Source organism: Plectropomus leopardus, chromosome 10, assembly GCF_026936395.1.
Source record: "Plectropomus leopardus strain MGB_pleo_1.0 chromosome 10, ASM2693639v1, whole genome shotgun sequence".
Classification (NCBI taxonomy): Eukaryota; Metazoa; Chordata; class Actinopteri; order Perciformes; family Serranidae; genus Plectropomus; species Plectropomus leopardus.
Window position 1 is genome coordinate 32,732,272 of NC_142185.1, and position 18,949 is coordinate 32,751,220.

At 40.8% G+C, this 18,949-nt stretch overlaps 1 protein-coding gene across 2 annotated transcripts in view; it reads left to right on the forward strand.

Moving 5' to 3' along the window:
- The first annotated feature begins 1,303 nt into the window (after nt 1–1,303).
- adcy5 (adenylate cyclase 5) overlaps nt 1,304–18,949 on the forward strand; it is a 130,937-nt gene continuing 113,291 nt past the window's right edge. For both annotated transcript variants that reach the window (XM_042494316.2, XM_088083651.1), the window contains exon 1: nt 1,304–3,195. In XM_042494316.2, coding sequence (XP_042350250.1) covers nt 2,266–3,195 — 930 coding nt within the window. In that variant the 5' untranslated portion in view covers nt 1,304–2,265. The remainder of the gene's footprint in view (nt 3,196–18,949) is intronic.

Genomic DNA, 18,949 nt, shown 5'->3' on the forward strand with positions numbered 1-18,949 from the left:
GATTGAATTGTAGAGAATCTAAGATTTTTGGTGTAGAATTTTTGGATCTGAAACATTATCAGAATTGTACAATGCAACCAATGCAATGTTTTAATAATGTTTTCAGTGGCAGGTTTTCTTTTAGTTCCCAAAATGTTCTTCTTAAAGTTAGGGTAGCATTCTCTATAAACATAAAAAAATGTTATTCTTTTTTTTTTTTGCTAACATATCACATTACATTACATTTGCATTAAAAAAGGTGCTGTAATCTCAGGCCTCAATTACATTTTCTGAATGTTGCTTTGAAAATGTTTTTCCTTTGAACGTTACATTAAAATGTTTTCGATGTTGTGGAAACATTCACTGCTTGCTGGGATGTCCATGCGGACAAAAAGTTTAAACATTTGTATTTGTCTGCGTAATCTAAGCAGCTTACTAACAAAAGAAGCATAATATCGCTCCAGGTTAAGGGTTGCTTAATTTCTGAACTTCATCTCTAACATACATACACTTACATATTTACACACACATGCAAACACATGAATTAAAACTAGACTTTATTATTAAGTACAGCACAAAAAAATAGGTGTACTCATTAAAACCAGGCTGAGAAAACGCCACCATAGATAAAATAGAAAAAAAACACCAGACAGAATAAAACCTATAAATATAAAGATAAAAATAAATAAATGAGTAAATAAATAAATAAATAAATAAATATAATGACAGTGGTAGTAATAAAAGATAAATAAGTAAAATACTCAAACTGTAAGTAAGATGTAAATAATGAGATAGCACCACAAAGTTAAATAATAAATAAATATGTTAGAAATAATAAAATTATATATGAAGTAGTAAAACTGTGACTAAAGTCAACAGATAAATAGATAAAGGTAAATTAGAAGCCAAACTAAAAAGAAAGGTCTTGAATTTGCTTTTTAAAAAAATCATCCTGCTCAAAAATATTAGTAACCATACAAGTATATATTTATGTTGAGAAAATATTGTGACATCAAATTATTCTGTAATTTTTCCACAGTCCTGGGACCCCAAATTGAGAATGGAAACCACTGGAGAGGTCCACAGGGAAAAGATTCAACCCCCAACGTGTGTGTGTGTGGGGGGGCAGCCATCCAGCTGTGAGGAGAACAGACCCGCCCATTCATCGAAAGCGGCCGGGGGTCGCGCGCAGCCCTCGTGTCTTGATTGACAGGAGCGTCCGTCCAATGAAAGCGCGCTAACGCGTGACTCACCTTCCTCTCCGGTCCAATGGCAGCGCGGCGGAGAGGCGGACCGCAGGAAGCACACTTGGTTGAATGGCCATTAAAGCAACAATCAGCGGTAAATGTGTTATGATGCCACGCTCCAAACACACACCGAGCGGATTGTCCGAAGCTGCGGGAGCACACTTTGGCACCGGGTGATCGGACACTTTTGTGAAATGCCGCTCCTGCTCGGATCTGCTTGGTGCGCTGATCAAATCTGGAGTCGCTCTCTGGGGATTTGAGCAGTGATGGACAGCTGTTGGGACATTGATTCGGGGCAGAGGTTGACGGTACATTGACAGTGCGGCAACAGAAGCTTACAACCATGGACCAAGGAGGTGTTTTCTGCCCGAGGAGGAGGAGGAGGAGGAGCGGCTGAGTTTTCTCCTCCGCTCCGATCAGCGCCAAGTGTGCTGTGTGGATCGTGATGATGCTTTTTGGTGAGGCTCCCACCGCCGTCCAGGCTGCAATGTTTGGTCAGTACAGGTGCATCGAGCCAACATGGGAATCACCTTTTTTTATTTCTCTCCAACTGCGTCCTTTTTCTTCTTTCTTGCCCACGGGAATACAGGAAACATGTCTGCAGATTTAACGGATTCACAGCATAATTGATTGCGTTATGATCTCTGGGGACCATCTGAGTTGTGTAATGGTTTTATTTCATCCACAGCGCGCGCTGCCGTGCAACCTCTCCATGGATGGGAGTTAATTGGGCCCAATGATGTAGAGCCAAATCCACCTGGATCTAATGTTCCCTCCTCTCTTGGCGAAACTGGCTCCCTTGTGACTTCTGCGCATGTTCAATTGTTTATGTTCCCACTCCTGGTTATTGCTTTGGATAATCATTGTTTTCTTTAGGAATTAATTTTGGCTTTAAAGTGGGAGTGGCAGTTTAAAGGGCTGTTTCAAAATGGAAAATCCAACTTATGACAGACATTTATTGCGCGTCATTTTTGAGACAAATTAGGTTCCTGAAGTATTTCAGTGGATCAAAACTGTTTATTTGCAGATTTGTGTCGTTATGTCCAGATCAAATAGTGTCAGCCCACCCGGAGTTGGTGCGCCCGGGCTGAGGGGAGGGACCGAGCACAGATCAGCTTGGGGAGAGTCTGAGTCCGTGGCCAACGGGTGCCCATACTCGGCCAGATCCCCGCGCAAGAAGCTCGCCCGCACCAACAGTCGGTGGAGGGAAGAGGATGACCCGGAGCACCGGCAGCCCGGGCGAGCCACCACCACCGTCAGCAGGGTCAGCTTCAGGTCCAGGTCGGCGTGGCAGGACCATGGCGAGGAGAGCAAACACCGCGCATCCCCGAAGCGTCCAGACGGCGAGGTGAGACCCAAGTCAGTGGAGCTGGGTCTGGAGGAGCGCAGAGCCAAACCGAGGAGCGACGAGGAGGAGGTCATGCCCGAAGTTAACTTTTCTTTCGTGGCGTGCTGCACCAGCGTCATGCACATTTTCAAATCCAAGAAATTCCAGTCGGAGAAGTTGGAGCGGCTCTACCAGCGCTACTTTTTCCGCCTCAACCAGAGCAGCCTGACCATGCTGATGGCGGTGCTGGTGCTGGTCTTCACGGTCATGCTGGGCTTCCACTGCGCCGGTGGGTCGGAGCGGCCGAGCGTGACCTACGTGGTGGTGTTTTCCGTGGCCATCTTCCTCACACTCATCCTCATGGTGGTCTGCAACCGGAACGGCTTTCACCAGGACCACATGTGGATCGTGTGCTATGTGGTCATCCTGGTGGTGCTGGTGATCCAGGTGATCGGCGTGCTGCTCGTGCAGCCCAGAAGTGCCTCAGAGGGGATCTGGTGGACCGTGTTCTTCATCCATGTCATCTACACTCTGCTGCCCGTCAGGATGCGCGCAGCTGTCATCACTGGAGTTATTCTTTCTGCCATCCACGTGGCTGTTTCTTGGATGTTAAACGGCGTGGACAGCTTTCTCTGGAAACAGGTATGTGGACCTTTGCTTATAAAGTTGTTTTATGATCTGCGCAAAGAGATCCACACCGTGCGCAATAACGCACAGCAGAGCATGGCCATTTACTTAAACCGCCTGAAACCTGAGCGAATCAGTTTGATTTCTTTGAACATGCAAAATAGAAAAAAACATGAAGAAAAAGGAAATGGTCAACTTGGCAAGAAATGTCACAAGAAAATGACCTCATATTAGTTAAAGAAGAACTAAGAAAAATACCACCCACAAAAATAACAACTATTGTATTTGTCCATATCCATATTTAGAATTACTATCATTTTATATTCAATATTATGTTACAGAAAAATATGCATATTTTTTGAAAATAATTTTCAGCACTTTTTGGGGGGCTCTTTTGATTTTTATTACTTTTTAGCGTATTTTCAGACATTTTTAAAAATTCTTTTTTTACACATTTTATGTTAATTTTTGGGCTATATCTTACGATGCTGGATGCCTTCTCTCTATGTCTTTAAAAGAAATCAAGCCAATTTACCCAGGTTCAAAAGGGTGATAGAGCAAACAAGGATCCAGTGTGTTGGAAATCTAAATGTACCATGACAGTCCAACATTTTGGAAAATGCACTTTTTCACTTTCTGGTAGTGAGTTCCAAAAGTTTTTAAGTAGAAGAGTAAGTAGATCATCATGCTGGCAGGTGCTTAGCTTATCAAAAGACTGGGAATAGGAAAATCCTGTAGAATAACCCCTTGAAACCTGCGCAAATTGGTTTGATTTCTGTCAAAAAACATTTATTGTCACTATAAATACAGTCTCCAGGACATTTTACTTTTTTTCTTTCTTTGTGTCCACTAGTTTTGTGGTCATTTTGTTGGCACTTTTTAACAACTTGTTGATATTTGTGAGACATTTCCTGCCAAGTTGGTCATTGCCTTTTTCCCAAGTTTTTTTTATTCCCGAATAAATCAAACCAATATCTCAGGTTTCAAAGGGTTTTAATGCTAAAAGGCGTCTGAATGTAACACAAGAAAACGTGTCAGGTATAAAGCCTCCTTTTGAACAGGGGATCAAATATTTTAATTTAGTTACTGCATCAGTTACTTAGAAATAAAAAAAATGAAAACAAAACAAAACTTTTCATTCCAGTATTTTCAAAGGGACCCTCCTCCCATTGGGGCTTTTGAGCAGGGCTGTACTTAAACGTCCTTCTGAGCATAGCACTGGAGCTGCAGAGGTTGATAGTTTTTTAGCACAGGCCAAAAACTTGTAGCATGAGTATTAGACATCTCTCAAGTCTCTTTAAACCACCAGAAGTAGAGCATTTAATCACAAAAATGGACATGTGACTGGCAAAGGACATGAATGATGCATGCAGTGCACAAAAAAATCCAACAAAGTTGGCAATGTTTTATTTTGTATAATCAGTCCCAATTTTCCCCACTATGATGCCTCTGTTAAAGAGGCAAGAGTGAAAATGAAAAAGGGGCTCCACTACCATGACTTTATGCAAAATCAATTCTTCACACAACTATTAAGGTCACTTTTTGTGCATAAAAGAACTGAAAACGATGATTGCTATTGGAGAAAGACTGCTCGGAAGTCTATGAGTCATCATATTAAAACTATAACGATGCACAAAAGAGACATAGTTCTTGCAGAGAAATCATTAAGGAGACAGTGTCGACAAACTTTTCGAGTGAAGCCATTCAGAAGAAACACTTATGCCTTCATGGGTGGTCCAACCTAGATTATTTATAGCATGCTGGAGCCTTATAGAGTGGTATTGGGTATTTTCTTAACCTGGACCCTTTTTTCCCCATGATTTTGTAAATAAGTGACGTAAAGGAATATTAGTTTCTGAAACTGGTCCAGTATTGAGCAAGAGTGCTGCAGCTGGAAGTCACGAAACAGGCTTCAATGTAAGAACTCGGGGCATTTGTGCATGATCTGTTACTAAAAGTGCTTGTTTTTACCACTGACAGGCTCATATTGTTATTCAAAGTGTCAGAAAACATTATGTAACGCAGTGTTTCCAGTTTGGTCCAGCCATGGGGGTCCAGATTTCTCCTTACTCATTAGTTCAAAGTCCACACATAAGTTAAATTCCCATATATTCAGTTTTACTTTACAAAATGTAAACACCACATTGGCTTAGAACACAAGAAAATAAAACATTGCAAGAATTAACAGAAATGACACTTCAAAATCACTGTTACTTCAAAATCATTTTTACAAACTTGACACGTTCACATGTGACTTGTGGACCTTTCAGAGTGGACCTGTGTCCCACTATTGGACCATGACCCACCAGTTGGAAACCACAGATGGAAAGGATCTATACAGAGATAAACCTTTTTGTTAAAGAGTAAGATAAAACAAATAGTTTAACTTTACAGTGCAACCTGAGGTTAGGTGCACTTTGGAGGTATTTGGGGGGTTATTGGGGTAAAAATGATGCTTGGAAGAGCCTCATTCGGTGTGAAGAAGCAGCTTTAAAGGGCACAAACACAAATGAATTATATACTTTTTTTCTGTACAGTAACTTCCCCTCAATATGGCTGCAGGCTGCCTTTTCAACAGGCATGACACAACTTAATCAACAAATTATATCAGTGGTTGGTGGATAAAGACTTTGCTGTGGGATATAGCTCCGGGTTGCCATGGAAACTTGATCAGCTGGTTTGTTGCTCCTCAGGCGTGCAGACAACAGCATGAACTACAGTCAGATTTTTCTTTGCAGTCGGAGTTAGAAGAGTGTCCCATTTAGCTGATTAGACACATGATAAGAAAACAAATGTCACAGAGGCTGTGACCTCCTTATATTGGACTGTGATCTGGAAGCTTTTGTTAATTACATATTAGGAAAAAAAGGATAGTGTGAATTTTGTTTATCACCAGCAGAAATCTGAATAATGTGATCTTTTAATTACATGCCTGTCATTAATTCTATTATATTTTACTCTGCTTTAAAGGGACAGTTCATCCTAAATAAAAAAAATACATTGTTCCTCTTTCTTGTAGTGCTGTTTATCAGTTTAGATAGTTTTGGTGTGAGTGTTGGCGGTATCGGTCGTAGAGATGTCTGCCTTTTTGCTGATGTTCTGCCCTTTTTTCAATATAATGGTACTAGATTGCACTTGGCTTTTGGTGCTCAGAGCACCAAAAAATGTATAAAAAAATCTCAACAGCAATGCCTCTTTCCAGCCCGTTCTCATTATGAAGTCATCAAATACCGCCGCTTTTGCAGTGCTTTCGGCAATCCCAACACCAAGCCACCTTTTTGTGGCTGCACGATACAGCACTGGGTGACATCAGCTGAGAACGCGTCCGGACAGAACTGCTCGCGGTATTACGATATGCTACCGGACGGCCCTTGCTGTGGCAGTATGATACGCAATCTTGTGGCATCAGTTGTGATTGACAGAAATCAGAAAGACATTGCTGTTGAGTTTTTCAAATGTATTTTATTTTATTTTATTTATTTTTTGGCGCTTTGAGCACCACAAGCAGAGTGCCATGTAGTTTATATTGGAGAGAAGGCAGACATCTCTACAGCCGATATTTCCAACACTTGGCAACTCACCAAAATAATCTAGATTGATAAATAGCACTACAGGTAAGAGGAGAAATATGTCTTTTTATTTGTGTGTGAACTGTCACGACACGCATGATGTTTCAGCGTACAGCCACACACTTTAGCCCTTAGTTCATTTGGGGGGGGGGTAATTCTTACACAGTGGTTTCCTGTCAGGATGGATTGTGTGACTGTTTATTGTTTATTGTAGTATTCCTGCTCCGGACTCTTCCACGTAATGACTTTTTTTGAGAGCACGTTCGAATGCAGAGGATGTTTATGTGACATTTAGGGTTTTATGTTTGTCTTTAAGCAACAGCTTAGATATGAAGCTCACATAAATCCTGCTCTCAGCCTCTTAATGTTGGCCCTAAAGCATGTTTCTAAGCAAAGATATGAATCATAGGTAGAACTAATTGTTTATTAAAAAGTAAAGGGCAAAGTACTGGTTAAAATACCTGAAATCTAAATAGTTTTTAAAGAGGAATTAGGTGTTTGCCCTCGGCTTTGGAGAGAATGATTTCAAGTTGTTTGTTTTACTTCATGTGGACTTGTAACGAGCTTACAGTCGATAGTTTCGGGGGATATTGTTTTAATGTGCTGCTGAGCCTACATGTTCCTCATAAACTCCAAATGCCTCTGGTAGTATTTTAACAACATCAATATTACTTTCAAAACATTTCTGCGGGGCTGCTGGACTCAGTCTGCAATAAAGGTGCTTACACAAATGGGTTTAATTTTCCACCATTATTTAAAGGTACACTAGTAATTGCATGAGGTCCAAAATGGAGTGTTATTAACCCCAAACTGGAGCTCCTCTCTCCCACCTCACTGTTCTGGCTGTTTGCTCTGTTAACCGTTTTTATCAGGCCTTGTACTGCCTATAAACATTTCCTAAAACAACGTGGCTCTTTGACCATTTTTATAAAGACATCAGAATTACTGAGGAGATAAAGTAGTTGCCTGTGAGTGTGTTTTACACGAGGACCTCCCTGAACTCAGTGTTCAACTCAAAACATGTTTATCCTTGAATTTTGCCAGAAGTATTTGTAGATGCCCGTCCACGTATTTTGTTGCACTGTTGCTCTGGGACTGTTTTTCATCAAAAAGAGCAATGTTTTTTGTTTATTTTTTAAAGATTTTTTTGGGTGCTTTGCTTTTTGCTGACAGATATGAGAGGTGTGTGTGAGAGAGAGAGAAGGCCCAATAAGGGCGTCTTAATGCTGCAGTCCACGCAGGGTTTCCCATGCATTCATTTATTTGTGAGAGGCTGCCACAATTAAAACATCTGCTGCCACAAATAGATTATCTAGCGCTATTGAAATATTAATACCATTCTTTTATTCATCGCGACACACTCTCAAACCGCAGAGCACGCTGCTTTCACAGAGGGAGCAGCAGAACACCAGGCGCAGTGAAAGTCCACTATGCTCCTCCTCTCATCCATCAGCCTGATCAGCTCTGACCAAATCAACTGAGCAGTTATTTATGCCATGACTTTAACTGCTGCTGAGTGTCAAAAATAACTCATGATGAGTTTTACCTGCAAAAATGCCCATATTTGGGAGGGGTCACAGAATGAACAAAAAAGGAACATGCACAAGATAAGATAATAAAAATCCTAATAAAAAACAGGACCCACTGAGCCACTTTTACAAAATGACAGTTTTTTGGTAAACAAGCTCTATTCTGATGGAGGGGGGGCACCAGATTTGGTCCATGGGCCGTAAGTTGAGTATCACTGGTGTAAAGGTATGAAAAAATAGATACCACCCAAGCCTAAATGTGAGGCAAAACACCAAGGGGAAAAAGCTTGTTCCAAAACGAGAGTGAATCTGGAGTCGGCTTTCACTTTCGGCTTTCGCTGCTGATGGTGTTTACAAACTGTTAACAGACAGTTCCTGTGTACCTTTAAAGAGGCTCACAGATGAGCTGTCTAAAAAGAGACAATGTGCTCCAGAAATTAGAGAAAGAACATGTCCCACACTATATCTGGGCCATCAGTAGTGTATCCAACTTTAGAAAGAGAACATTTAGTTGCACACAGTCAAAAAACCCTGTGACAGTGCATGAAACAAGTCACTTACTCAGTCATCATCAACGTGCAAAGAATGTGTCAAACACCGGAGAGGATGTAGGATCTGACATCCTTTTTTGGAGTCTAATGTTTGGTTATGTAAGCAAAAAGCAGGCTGATGGTTTGGTTTTTCTGTGTGAATGGCATGTGACCCTGCATCTGTTTGTATTTTCTGCGAGAGCTGCATTGTCATTTGATGTGTTGATGTGAGTGTGTGGGAACGAGCCGCTGTATTTGTTGTTCTTTCCTCACCATGCTGTTGTTTTTAGCATATCTCCTCTCTCCTGTTTACATAGGACCCGGCTCGTTTCTTAGTCAAATCACTCCTGTTTATGTGAGATCCCGAGATTATGCCGTTTCTTATATGTGTGTGCGTGTATGCTGAGTTACCCCCAAAATCAACCTAACCTCTCCTAATGCTCTATTTCGTGTTGGCTGGAACAGTTGTACCATAAAGCACATCCGTGCAAAGAGCGAGTTTTCACTCTTTTCTCGGCCACATATTAGCCTCACTGTAAGAAGATGATGTGTCACACACAGTGCCCCAGTATAAAACAGTCCTGTCACATATTTGGCACAGATAAAAATACATCAAGATTCACTTTTGAGGTGTGTTTACACACAGATTAGTGTGGAGTACATTAGTGTGGTGTGGTTTGTTTGGTCAGCTGAAAACAATGCTATCCAAACTCTGGTGGCACCAGATAAGAGCGCTGAGTGGACTTAAAATGTGAGTGGTTGTCAATATGTACGGTGCATTTGCCAGAAGTAGCTGTGGTTCATTACAGGAGAAATCTGAACGTTGTGGCGTAGCTGCTTTTATGAGGACAGCAGGCTGGTTTCCATAACAGATTTGTGAAAAACTTAAGTGATATATCGAGATGCGAGATGACTGCGTTTCCACTGAGTGATGTTGTGCAACTTCTCCTCAGGCGATAACATTCCAAGAAACACGGTGATGGATGTTCAAAACATTAGCAGCTTTATTTCTATTTTAGCCGTTGGATTTCTAATCCAAGGCGACATAGGTGTGTTATGAGAGTGATAATGGAAAGGCAAGCCCCTCATACGTGGGAGCGGCCACGTATGAGGGATTTCTGGGAGGTGATAGTCCAATTGTGGATTCAAAACTTCTGCATGATCTGCTCTACTTCTGAAGAGTTATGTGATGCAATAATACCTCCTGTAGGACTTGCTGCATCATGAGGGAGCCAGTTCATACACAGCCCTTATTGGAGCCAAAAAAGGCTTAATACACCTTTCCCCCATAATGCAGTAGTACTTCCCAGGACTGTAAACACAGTTTGATGTGTAAAATCAGCACCCTTAATGTAGCTGACATCCAATTTTTGTAAAAAAAAAAAAAAATAATAAAAAATAGCAAAGGCAATACAAATAGCAGATAGCAGCAGTTTTTAATAAATGTGAAAGAAAAAAAACAAAGTTCCTCTGTATACTGTCTCTGCACATCTTCTTTCCTGCATCCATCACAGCAGAAAGCCAAGAACAACACTGCTATTCTATTAGGTGCAAATGTGCGAACTGTTGCTAGTTTAATTTGCCGAGACTTAACGATTCTTATGATACCGTGAAAATGCAAACATGAGCGTGTTGGAGGAGCCTTAAGCTCCTGAGTTACTTCCTGAGTGTGTTTCTCTTGTTTCCATTCCTCTCTGCCCTCTCTCCAAACTCACAGAGCGGCATGTGAGCTGACCAGCCTCCGTTGGCAGGACTCCAGTGGTAACAGCGTTTTCTGCCTGTCTAATTGAATTGCTTGTTGCTTGTAATGTGTGGAAACTCAAAACAGATGTCCGCATCATCTCTCCGTCCTTTACCTTCCTTCTTTAACTCATCCCTCCTGGTACTGACCTGCTTGTAGACGTGCTTTTAATTTCCCAGTGAGACTCTGCCCCTGTGGACGGATGTTTAACCACTTTGCTCCCTCACAGGACGAGCTGCGTACGCACCAGAGCGATGACATTTAAGAGCCCCTCGGGAAAAGTGTCTTTATCAGAATCTAAACATCACATTTCACATCCCCAGGTTCATGGCGTCTTCCCTGTCCCCTGTGGCAGAGTGAAAATAAATTGTCTCAACTGCTGTTTGCGTAGTTCAATCGTGTATTAGAATGCAGATAACCCGGAGGCCGCGGACTGAGACAGAGGACGCTGCTGTTTTGGAGATCAGATTTGAATCAAACATGGATCCAGGGCAAACCAGAGAACCTTTCAGAAACCACTGCTGACGCATTCCCCGTGAGTCCAGAAAACGGAGCTCCCGTAACTTAGCAACAGATTCTATTCCACAAACACCGTGCGGCTCGTCTCAGTGCTTCCCCGGGAGCACCTGTGTGTTTTTTACCTCCAGCCATGGACTGCCGGCACATCACTTTATGTTCTGGGTCAAACTGAGGCACGTAACTTCTGCAGAATATTTATCACTGCCTCTCCTCACTGTGTTGTTTTTCTGCTCCGCAGCGTGTACCGTGCAGAGAAAAATACAAGATCAAGTAGGAAGATGATGCTCTGATCGTTTAAATGTAAATAGACTGATTTTTTTATGCCTCTGTGCTGGTGATTATGTTTTTGGGTCATCTATCTATTCACTCCTTGGGTGAATTTTTTTTTTTATTTAGCAAAAACATTCACTTGGACTCAAGGTTGAAGTGATTAGATTTTGGTGGTCATAGGTCAAAGGTCAAGATCAGTGTGACCTTGTCTGTCTCATTCTTGTGAATGTGATATGTCAAGAGCACCTTGAGGGAATTTCTTCAAATCTGACACAAACATTCACTTAGGGGTCCGTTTACACGGCAACGGTTCTTGCATGAAACGTTAAACTTTTGTTGCATTTTTGGCCTTTCGTTCTCACAACAATAGTGTTTTGGGGGCATGAAAATGCAAACTTTTGAAACCAGCTTCAAGAGTATAATTTTTTTGAAAACGCCACCCCTTCTGTCACCGTGTAATCTGACTAGGTGGATCCTGTCATGGCTGCACTTCACACTTATGCGTTAAAGTGTCAAACAAATAGCCGTTTACGAGTAGGAGGACAACAATAACAACAACAGAGTACTGTGGCCCGGGCTGTGTTCGTGCTGCTGACTCTATTGAGTTTATTAACGTTCCTCCAGCAGTGTAGATTTGTTGCATCACTGAAGTGATCAGCTGTCGGTTCTCGTGTGTGCGTTCGCCATCATATCTTGTGTGTTCATACTCTCTGCATCAGTCTGGACTTGCAGTCGCCCCTAATAGCCAAATAATGTGTAGCTACTGCTTTTCTTAATGTTAGCAGTAAAATCTTGTAACGTTAGATAGTAACGACAGATCCAGAAAAATACAGATTATTTATATTTACTATTTGTAAGATATAGTCAAAGATGGCCAAACCCTCGGTATTTGTGTGGATGGATTAAATCCGAGACCACAATCAAACCGTCAGAATATGATTGGTATTTCTGTTTTTATTATTGTTACTTTGTACAATGAGATTTGCATTTTAAAAACAAATCACTTGTAGAGTCTAAAGCTTTGTTTTTAATTACAGAGACAGATTGACAAGAACGTGTGTCGAAAAACAGGCTCTATTTGAGGGTGAGGTCGAAAACTTTGGAAAGTGGAACTTAAAAACTAACTTGTTGCACGCTTAATAAAGAGAACACGTCCGCTCTTTGTGAAGTCGGCATGTTGCTGTAATTACCAGCAGATTCTCTGACGGTGAAATTTAAAACTGATGGATCGTTTCCACTTTGTCGTGTTTCCGCTGTGGTGTGCGCAGCAACACTTGGCTGTTGGGCTTCATTGCTTCATTCTGCTCGTCTGACATTCATTAACTTTAATTAGTTTGTTTGCTGTGTAGGAATTCAGACTCATGGTGATGGTATTGGCAGGGGGAATTATGAATAATTACAGTACACATCTCTAATATGGAATTATTTGTGCAGCGAGGTTGTTCCTCTGAGAGCTTGTATCATAATAATGTGATCCTGTTTCTTGCTGACCAGCCCAGTTTTGTGACGACTATTGTTGTTATTGCTTGCGTGTTATGTGAGTAAATAATCTCACTAATCTTCATGAGCAAAAACAGGTTTCTGGCCTGATATTTAAACAGAATCGCCATTTTGTTATCACTTCATTTTTCAGTCATACAAGGGCTTCTTGTCAGCTGTTTTTCTCAGAGGCTCTGTTAGCGGTCTCTAGGAGTAGTTAGCTCGGCACTTATTGTCTTTTGAAGTCGATATTTTCTTTTTCTGCTCACTGTCTTTATCATTGAGAGTGAATGAGATGCTGCGCATGTGCATCGTGCACTCCATATTGTGTGCACTTGTCATGCTGACCTGAATGCAGGCCGTGAAGTGGATCAGGTTCAAGGAAGCCGGGGTCAAGTGTCCTGTATGATCAAGCTGTCCTTAATGCTGAGCCGCTGTGAATAAGAAGGGAGCGTGTAGAGCTGGGTATTATTAGGTTTGTCAAAAAAAAAAAAATGTGTGTTAGGAAAAAAAAATTGGGTGAGATTTTTTAGAGATTATTTTACTAAGTTGCTTATTGCCCTTTCCCCCATGTTTTTAAAAGAAATTATAAGAAATATATTTCTTATCATAAAGAAATATAATTTGCAACAAAGTTTTTAAATGAAAAGCATCTGAAAGCAGCAAGAGAAAAGTAATCCAGGTTTCAAAGGGTTAATATATCACTACATGCTGTATATACTGAAATAATGCATTCACACTTTAATCATCCAGCATTTCTGTCCGTGTACTACTTGCTTAGTTAACAACTCACCTGATCCATTTATTGACACACAAATATTGATGTTAAGTGTATTTAAGAAAGTGATATTTCATCCAAAATCCGTCTCTTAACATCACACTTGTGTGTTTGCTCGGTAACAGCAACATCACATGTAGTTTTGTTCTTCATGTTGCAGCTTGTTTGTAGCAGCAGACACCTTTGAAGCTTGACGTGAGTGCAGTCTCATGACCTCAGTATTGACTGGGTTTATTTGCTGTAGTGAGAGATCTATGACCTGCAGGTCTTTTCCCATGGTCAGCCCTCTGCTGCTGCTGTATTGCCTGCTGTTGACAGCTCTTTGATATGAGGAAGACAAGTGAACGTTTCCCTGCGGTTTCTCCTTTATGAATGACTCGCTGGTTTAATAAGAGCTGTTTCCTCTAAAAACTAAAAATGCGCTAACAGATGAAACGTATATATGTAACAGCCGTGAACGAGCGCGCTGATTATTTCCTCTTGATGCTGCCCTCGGCAGGGTGAAGGTGAATTTCAGATGCATGAAAGTCTGAGACTCAAAGCTACGAGTGAATGATTTAATCCTTTTTATTAATTTTCTCAGCTCGTAAAGCTATATTTTTGTAGCAAAATAAAGGTAAAACTCTGCACAGAGTTGTCCTGGAGAAGGTGAAGTCATGGGACGTTTGTTTTGGTTTTTTATTTTTCAGTTTACAGTCTTATTCCAAGAAGCACAATTCTAGTCAAACCAATCAAGACGCAGAAACCGTTGGGAAAACTGTTATGTCATACTACATACTTTAAGTTAGTCATGTTTTAATTAGTTGGTGCTGTGTAACACACACCATACGATAAACTCTTCTTAGAATCCTCTGCAGCCTTTCTTAAGTGTCATAAATTGTCTTTTTGTTGTTTAAAAAAAAAATAAAATAAATTTTATAAATTGTACATGAGCATTAACAAATGACCAAAGAATAATATTCCCTCAACACTGGCAGAAAAATTAAAAAAGCACACACAAAAAGTACCTACATACAGTAAATAAATAAATAAAATGACCGTTATTATAAAATCAGATCTGAGCAGTGCACAATGAATCCTCCAAGAAAACCATATACGGACCTCATAAAGATGCAAAGTTCTTGTCCCTTTTTTTTTTTTTTTTTTACAATATATGTTAGTCTTTCCAAAGCAAGACTGGCAGCCAACACAGATAGTCTTTCGTGTTTTAGACTCTGTTGTAGCACGGTTTTGGCCGTCTCTTCCTCTTGTTGGTTTCCATCTGGATGCTGCTGTTAATTTTATGTTTTGCTCTTACATTTCTTTATGCCACCATCACCAGGAGCCCGCGGCCTGACGGTCTGTGTGTGTAAAAGGGGGTCGCTCTCTGTGGATTATGACAGATTTTCAGACACTTTTACACAGAGGTCGCGCTATAGTCTCTCCTTTGTACCACTGTTGCACCTTTACACAGAACATCATTCAGCTCCTGTGTTTGATTATACACTGCATCGCAGCATCCCGCAATCAAAACTGTGATTTCTGTCACAACTATTGCTGACACACATCACTTGTAACAGTGTTTCATAACAGTGAAGATTCCCTGATTTATCATCAGCATCATCACCGTTCGTCCTGTTGCTTTTGTCTTGTTGTGGCTGTGCGACCAGATAGCAAAATATTTTGAGGACATATTAAGGACTAGAACAGTTGTTTCTTAGAGGACGTGCCCTGTTCTTAGAAGAGACCTTGTGTAAGAGGCACTTAGTGTGAGTGCACAGATCTACCAGCCTGGGCACCAAGCTGTGAATTTTTTGGTTCTAAAAACGTTCTTAGAATGTTGCTATGCAGTGTTTTAGTATTGTTTTCAGCAAAAAGTTTTCTTTTAGTTCCCAGAATGTTCTCTAAAAAAATCACAACCATGTTGAATTTTTTTTTTTATATTATATAAATTTTTCATAAAAAAACATTCTGACATGTTATATTAAAAACGTTATTTTTTTTTGTTCTCATGTAACATTATGGGAACGTTTTGTAACATTCTATAGTTCTGTCACTTTTCAAAATTACCAAAACATCAACAATGTTGCTGTTAAAACATTACATTTTAGTCAGCTTTAACTTTTTAGGGACATTATTTGCAACCATAAACACCCTGAAAAGGTTCTTTGAACGTTAGATTAAAATGTTTTCTTTTAAACATTATTACAACTTGTAGGTAATGTTGGCAAATGTTGTGGGAACGTTCCCTGCTAGCTGGGCAACCAGGACCTTTTTTCTGTTATTTTTCTCTACAGTTGGATGCTGGAGTGACCTCATAGAAAAGGACTTGAGTCCAGAGTGAAACAGTTGACCTGTAACATTTAGCTGGAGAGAAGTTCGTCGTGAGCACGGAGAAAGAGTGGCGGTTTAAAAATAGAATCAACTGAGTAATGTGTTTTAATGTAACCCGGCTTGAAATGGGGACATGATGTATTGTTTTTCTGCGTGACTGTGTATGTGTGTGTGCTGTGCCACATCCATTTTTATTAGGTGAGTCCCCCTGTCTGCCGGCTGCACAGGGGATGTTTTCCTCTCCCGTCTCGCAGGCTTACCTCATAATCAATGAATCAGAGGCACTCAGTGAACGGAGACGGCAAATCTCTGCGTCGCTCGTAGCCGCAGCTGGAACAGGAATTAGATCCCAGGTTAAAAACTCATGAATACAGCTTATATTCTGATGTGTACGTCTGCGGGCTCATGTGTAAAACCATCAGGGTCCATGATATCCAGGGAAACAGTTAGTTCCTGTTTCCCGGCTGGATTTACTGTGTTGTTCACCTCCCACCTGGCCATATGCTTCTTAATTCAACCAGAGAGGGGAAGATATGTTTTCTGCCATGTGCCGTGTTCAGCATTCACATTTGTGGTTAGTTTGGTGATTTATGGCTTGTCGGTGCCATAAAGTGCAGTTGTAAATACCCAGTGTGAAAGCTCCACCGCTGAATGTCTTTGTAATGTTAAAGAGGTTGCTCTGCAGTGTTTTGCTCAGTTGCCAGAATAAATGTTAACACTGTATGCTTCTGCAAAACACCAGTATGTAACATTTGAAGGTTTCATATGGATCATATCAACATTCAAAACGTTATTTATTATAGACAGAGACATCACTGCGTTTACTGCTGAGATAGTGCCATGAAAAGCTTTTGTTTTTATATAGACATTGCTATGTTCTCTGCTGAGATAGTGCCTCAAATATTTGTTGTTTTTTACCGAGACATGGCTGTGAATTCAGCCAGGATAGTATCAAGCAAAGTGGAGTGCACACATATTCAAAAAACTCAGAGGTACCTGGATAAAAAAAGTATAACTAAGGCAAGAATAAAAAAGAGGATCCGCACACAAACACATGGTGTTTGTGTCTTTATGTTGATTGCTCTGCTTTGTAATGTTAATTTAAAAAAAGGCCTGACGGAGATCTCCGTTATAACGAAATGTTGCCATTTAATGATTACTGGGAGCTTTTAATACACTGTGCAGATCTTCCTTTTGATTCTTGCACAGAGACATTGCTGTGTTTCTTGCTGGGATAGTGCCACCAAGAGCGGTTATGTTTTGCCACAACATCGCTACATTTCCTGCCATGATATTGCTAAATGATCTTTTCCTAACCATAATCAACTGGTTTTATGACTAAACTTAACCACATATTACCCACAATGTTGCTGAGATGTATCCACTAATAAATAATCTGCTACTGGAATGTATTCATGGTTTGTGGAAACATACAATGTCAACATTTATTGTGGTGATTAGGTTGAAGCATAAGGCGTCCTGTGAACTTGCAGTGCAAATCCTCAGCATGTTAACATGACAACACAATCTGCACAACTTTGTTTTAAATAACAGGACAGCAGGTGTATTATTACAGATTCTTTTGGCAAAAAATGACCCAAAAAAGTTAGTTTTCAAATATCAAACCATTTTGTGATAGAGTGCAAATTCAGATAGTATTGTTAAAAGGACTCTGATCAAGCAGCAGAAACGGTTGTGTTTTACATTTTCAGCGTTTTTTATTGACGAGATGTGGTTTCCATCTGGGATTGTGCAGGAGAGCTGTTGTCTTTTTACGGAGAAATCTCTGCCCAGCCCAGATATTGCCATGGAAAAGGGTTCCTTTAAACCAAGACATTACTGCATTTCCAGCAGAGATTGTGCCCCAGTGTATATTTTAGGCCAAAACACAATCTTTTCTTGACTATAACCAGCTCTTTCTCTCTTCAGACAGTGTTGGTAAGAGAACTGGGATCTGACTGAACCATGTATGCAGCGCACAAAGTCTGCTTGCATGCACAGTGACATAGCGCGCATCACAGGCTGCCTTTGTCAAGGTGGCACGAAGAGTCCACTGAGCCCATTATGTGCCATTATGCTAATTGTGGAGAGTAATTCCATTATCATCAGTAATGAATGCAAATCCACTGTCCTGTCGTCAGGTCGCTGATGGGCAGAGGAGGGGAAATATGGTGTTTTTCTGTTACTCATACATTTACAGATGACTCACCGATGAAATGGCCGTGTGGAATGGTCCTTGACATGATAATTACAGAACCGATCATGCCGCCTATTTACAGATCTGCACTGTGATTTTTTTTTAAATGTGTGCACACAAATATATTTTATTGTAATTTCTCTTTAAATCTTACTGATGTTCTGAAAGAGACATTTGGTTCTACAGAGCAGACAGATTTGGTCTACTTGGCATCGAGCATCACTCCAGCTCCCGCAGACCCCTTCATAGTTTTATAGAGGCGCCATTGTGAGTGAGACATAAAAGCAGCGTGCTCTGGAGGGAGAGTGCATGACAGAGGAGGGCTGTGGGGCAGCATGCCCATCGCCAATTACCCCTCCTGCTCCTGTATGGGGAGCACAACCGTTTGGACAAATGTCCCAATGAAGAGCAGCCATATAGCAGACCGACAAAATTAGGGCTAGAATTTCATTATATAGCAGTGATGCTCAACTTACAGCCAAATCCGGCCCCCAATAAGGTGGCCTCTCAACCATTTTCTAATTCACAGTAAAAATAATTCAACCTGGGAATAGTTTTTGTACTTTTAGTATACATAAGGTGTGCACAAGTGCATAAAACTGCATCAAAATAGAGGTTGTTTATTAAAAAAAGTGCCAGTGGAGGATCCCCCCATCCCCCAAACAGAGGTCCTAGGTAAGCCCCTAATATCCTAAAATCCTAGAAATGTCCTGAAATCCTAAAAATGTCCAAAAATCGTACAAACATCCTTAAAACCTAAAAAAGTGTGGGTGCTGCAGTGACTGGCCCCTGGAGACTTTTGGTAAAACAAGTTGAGTGTCCCTGGTCCATAGTATATTTTGGA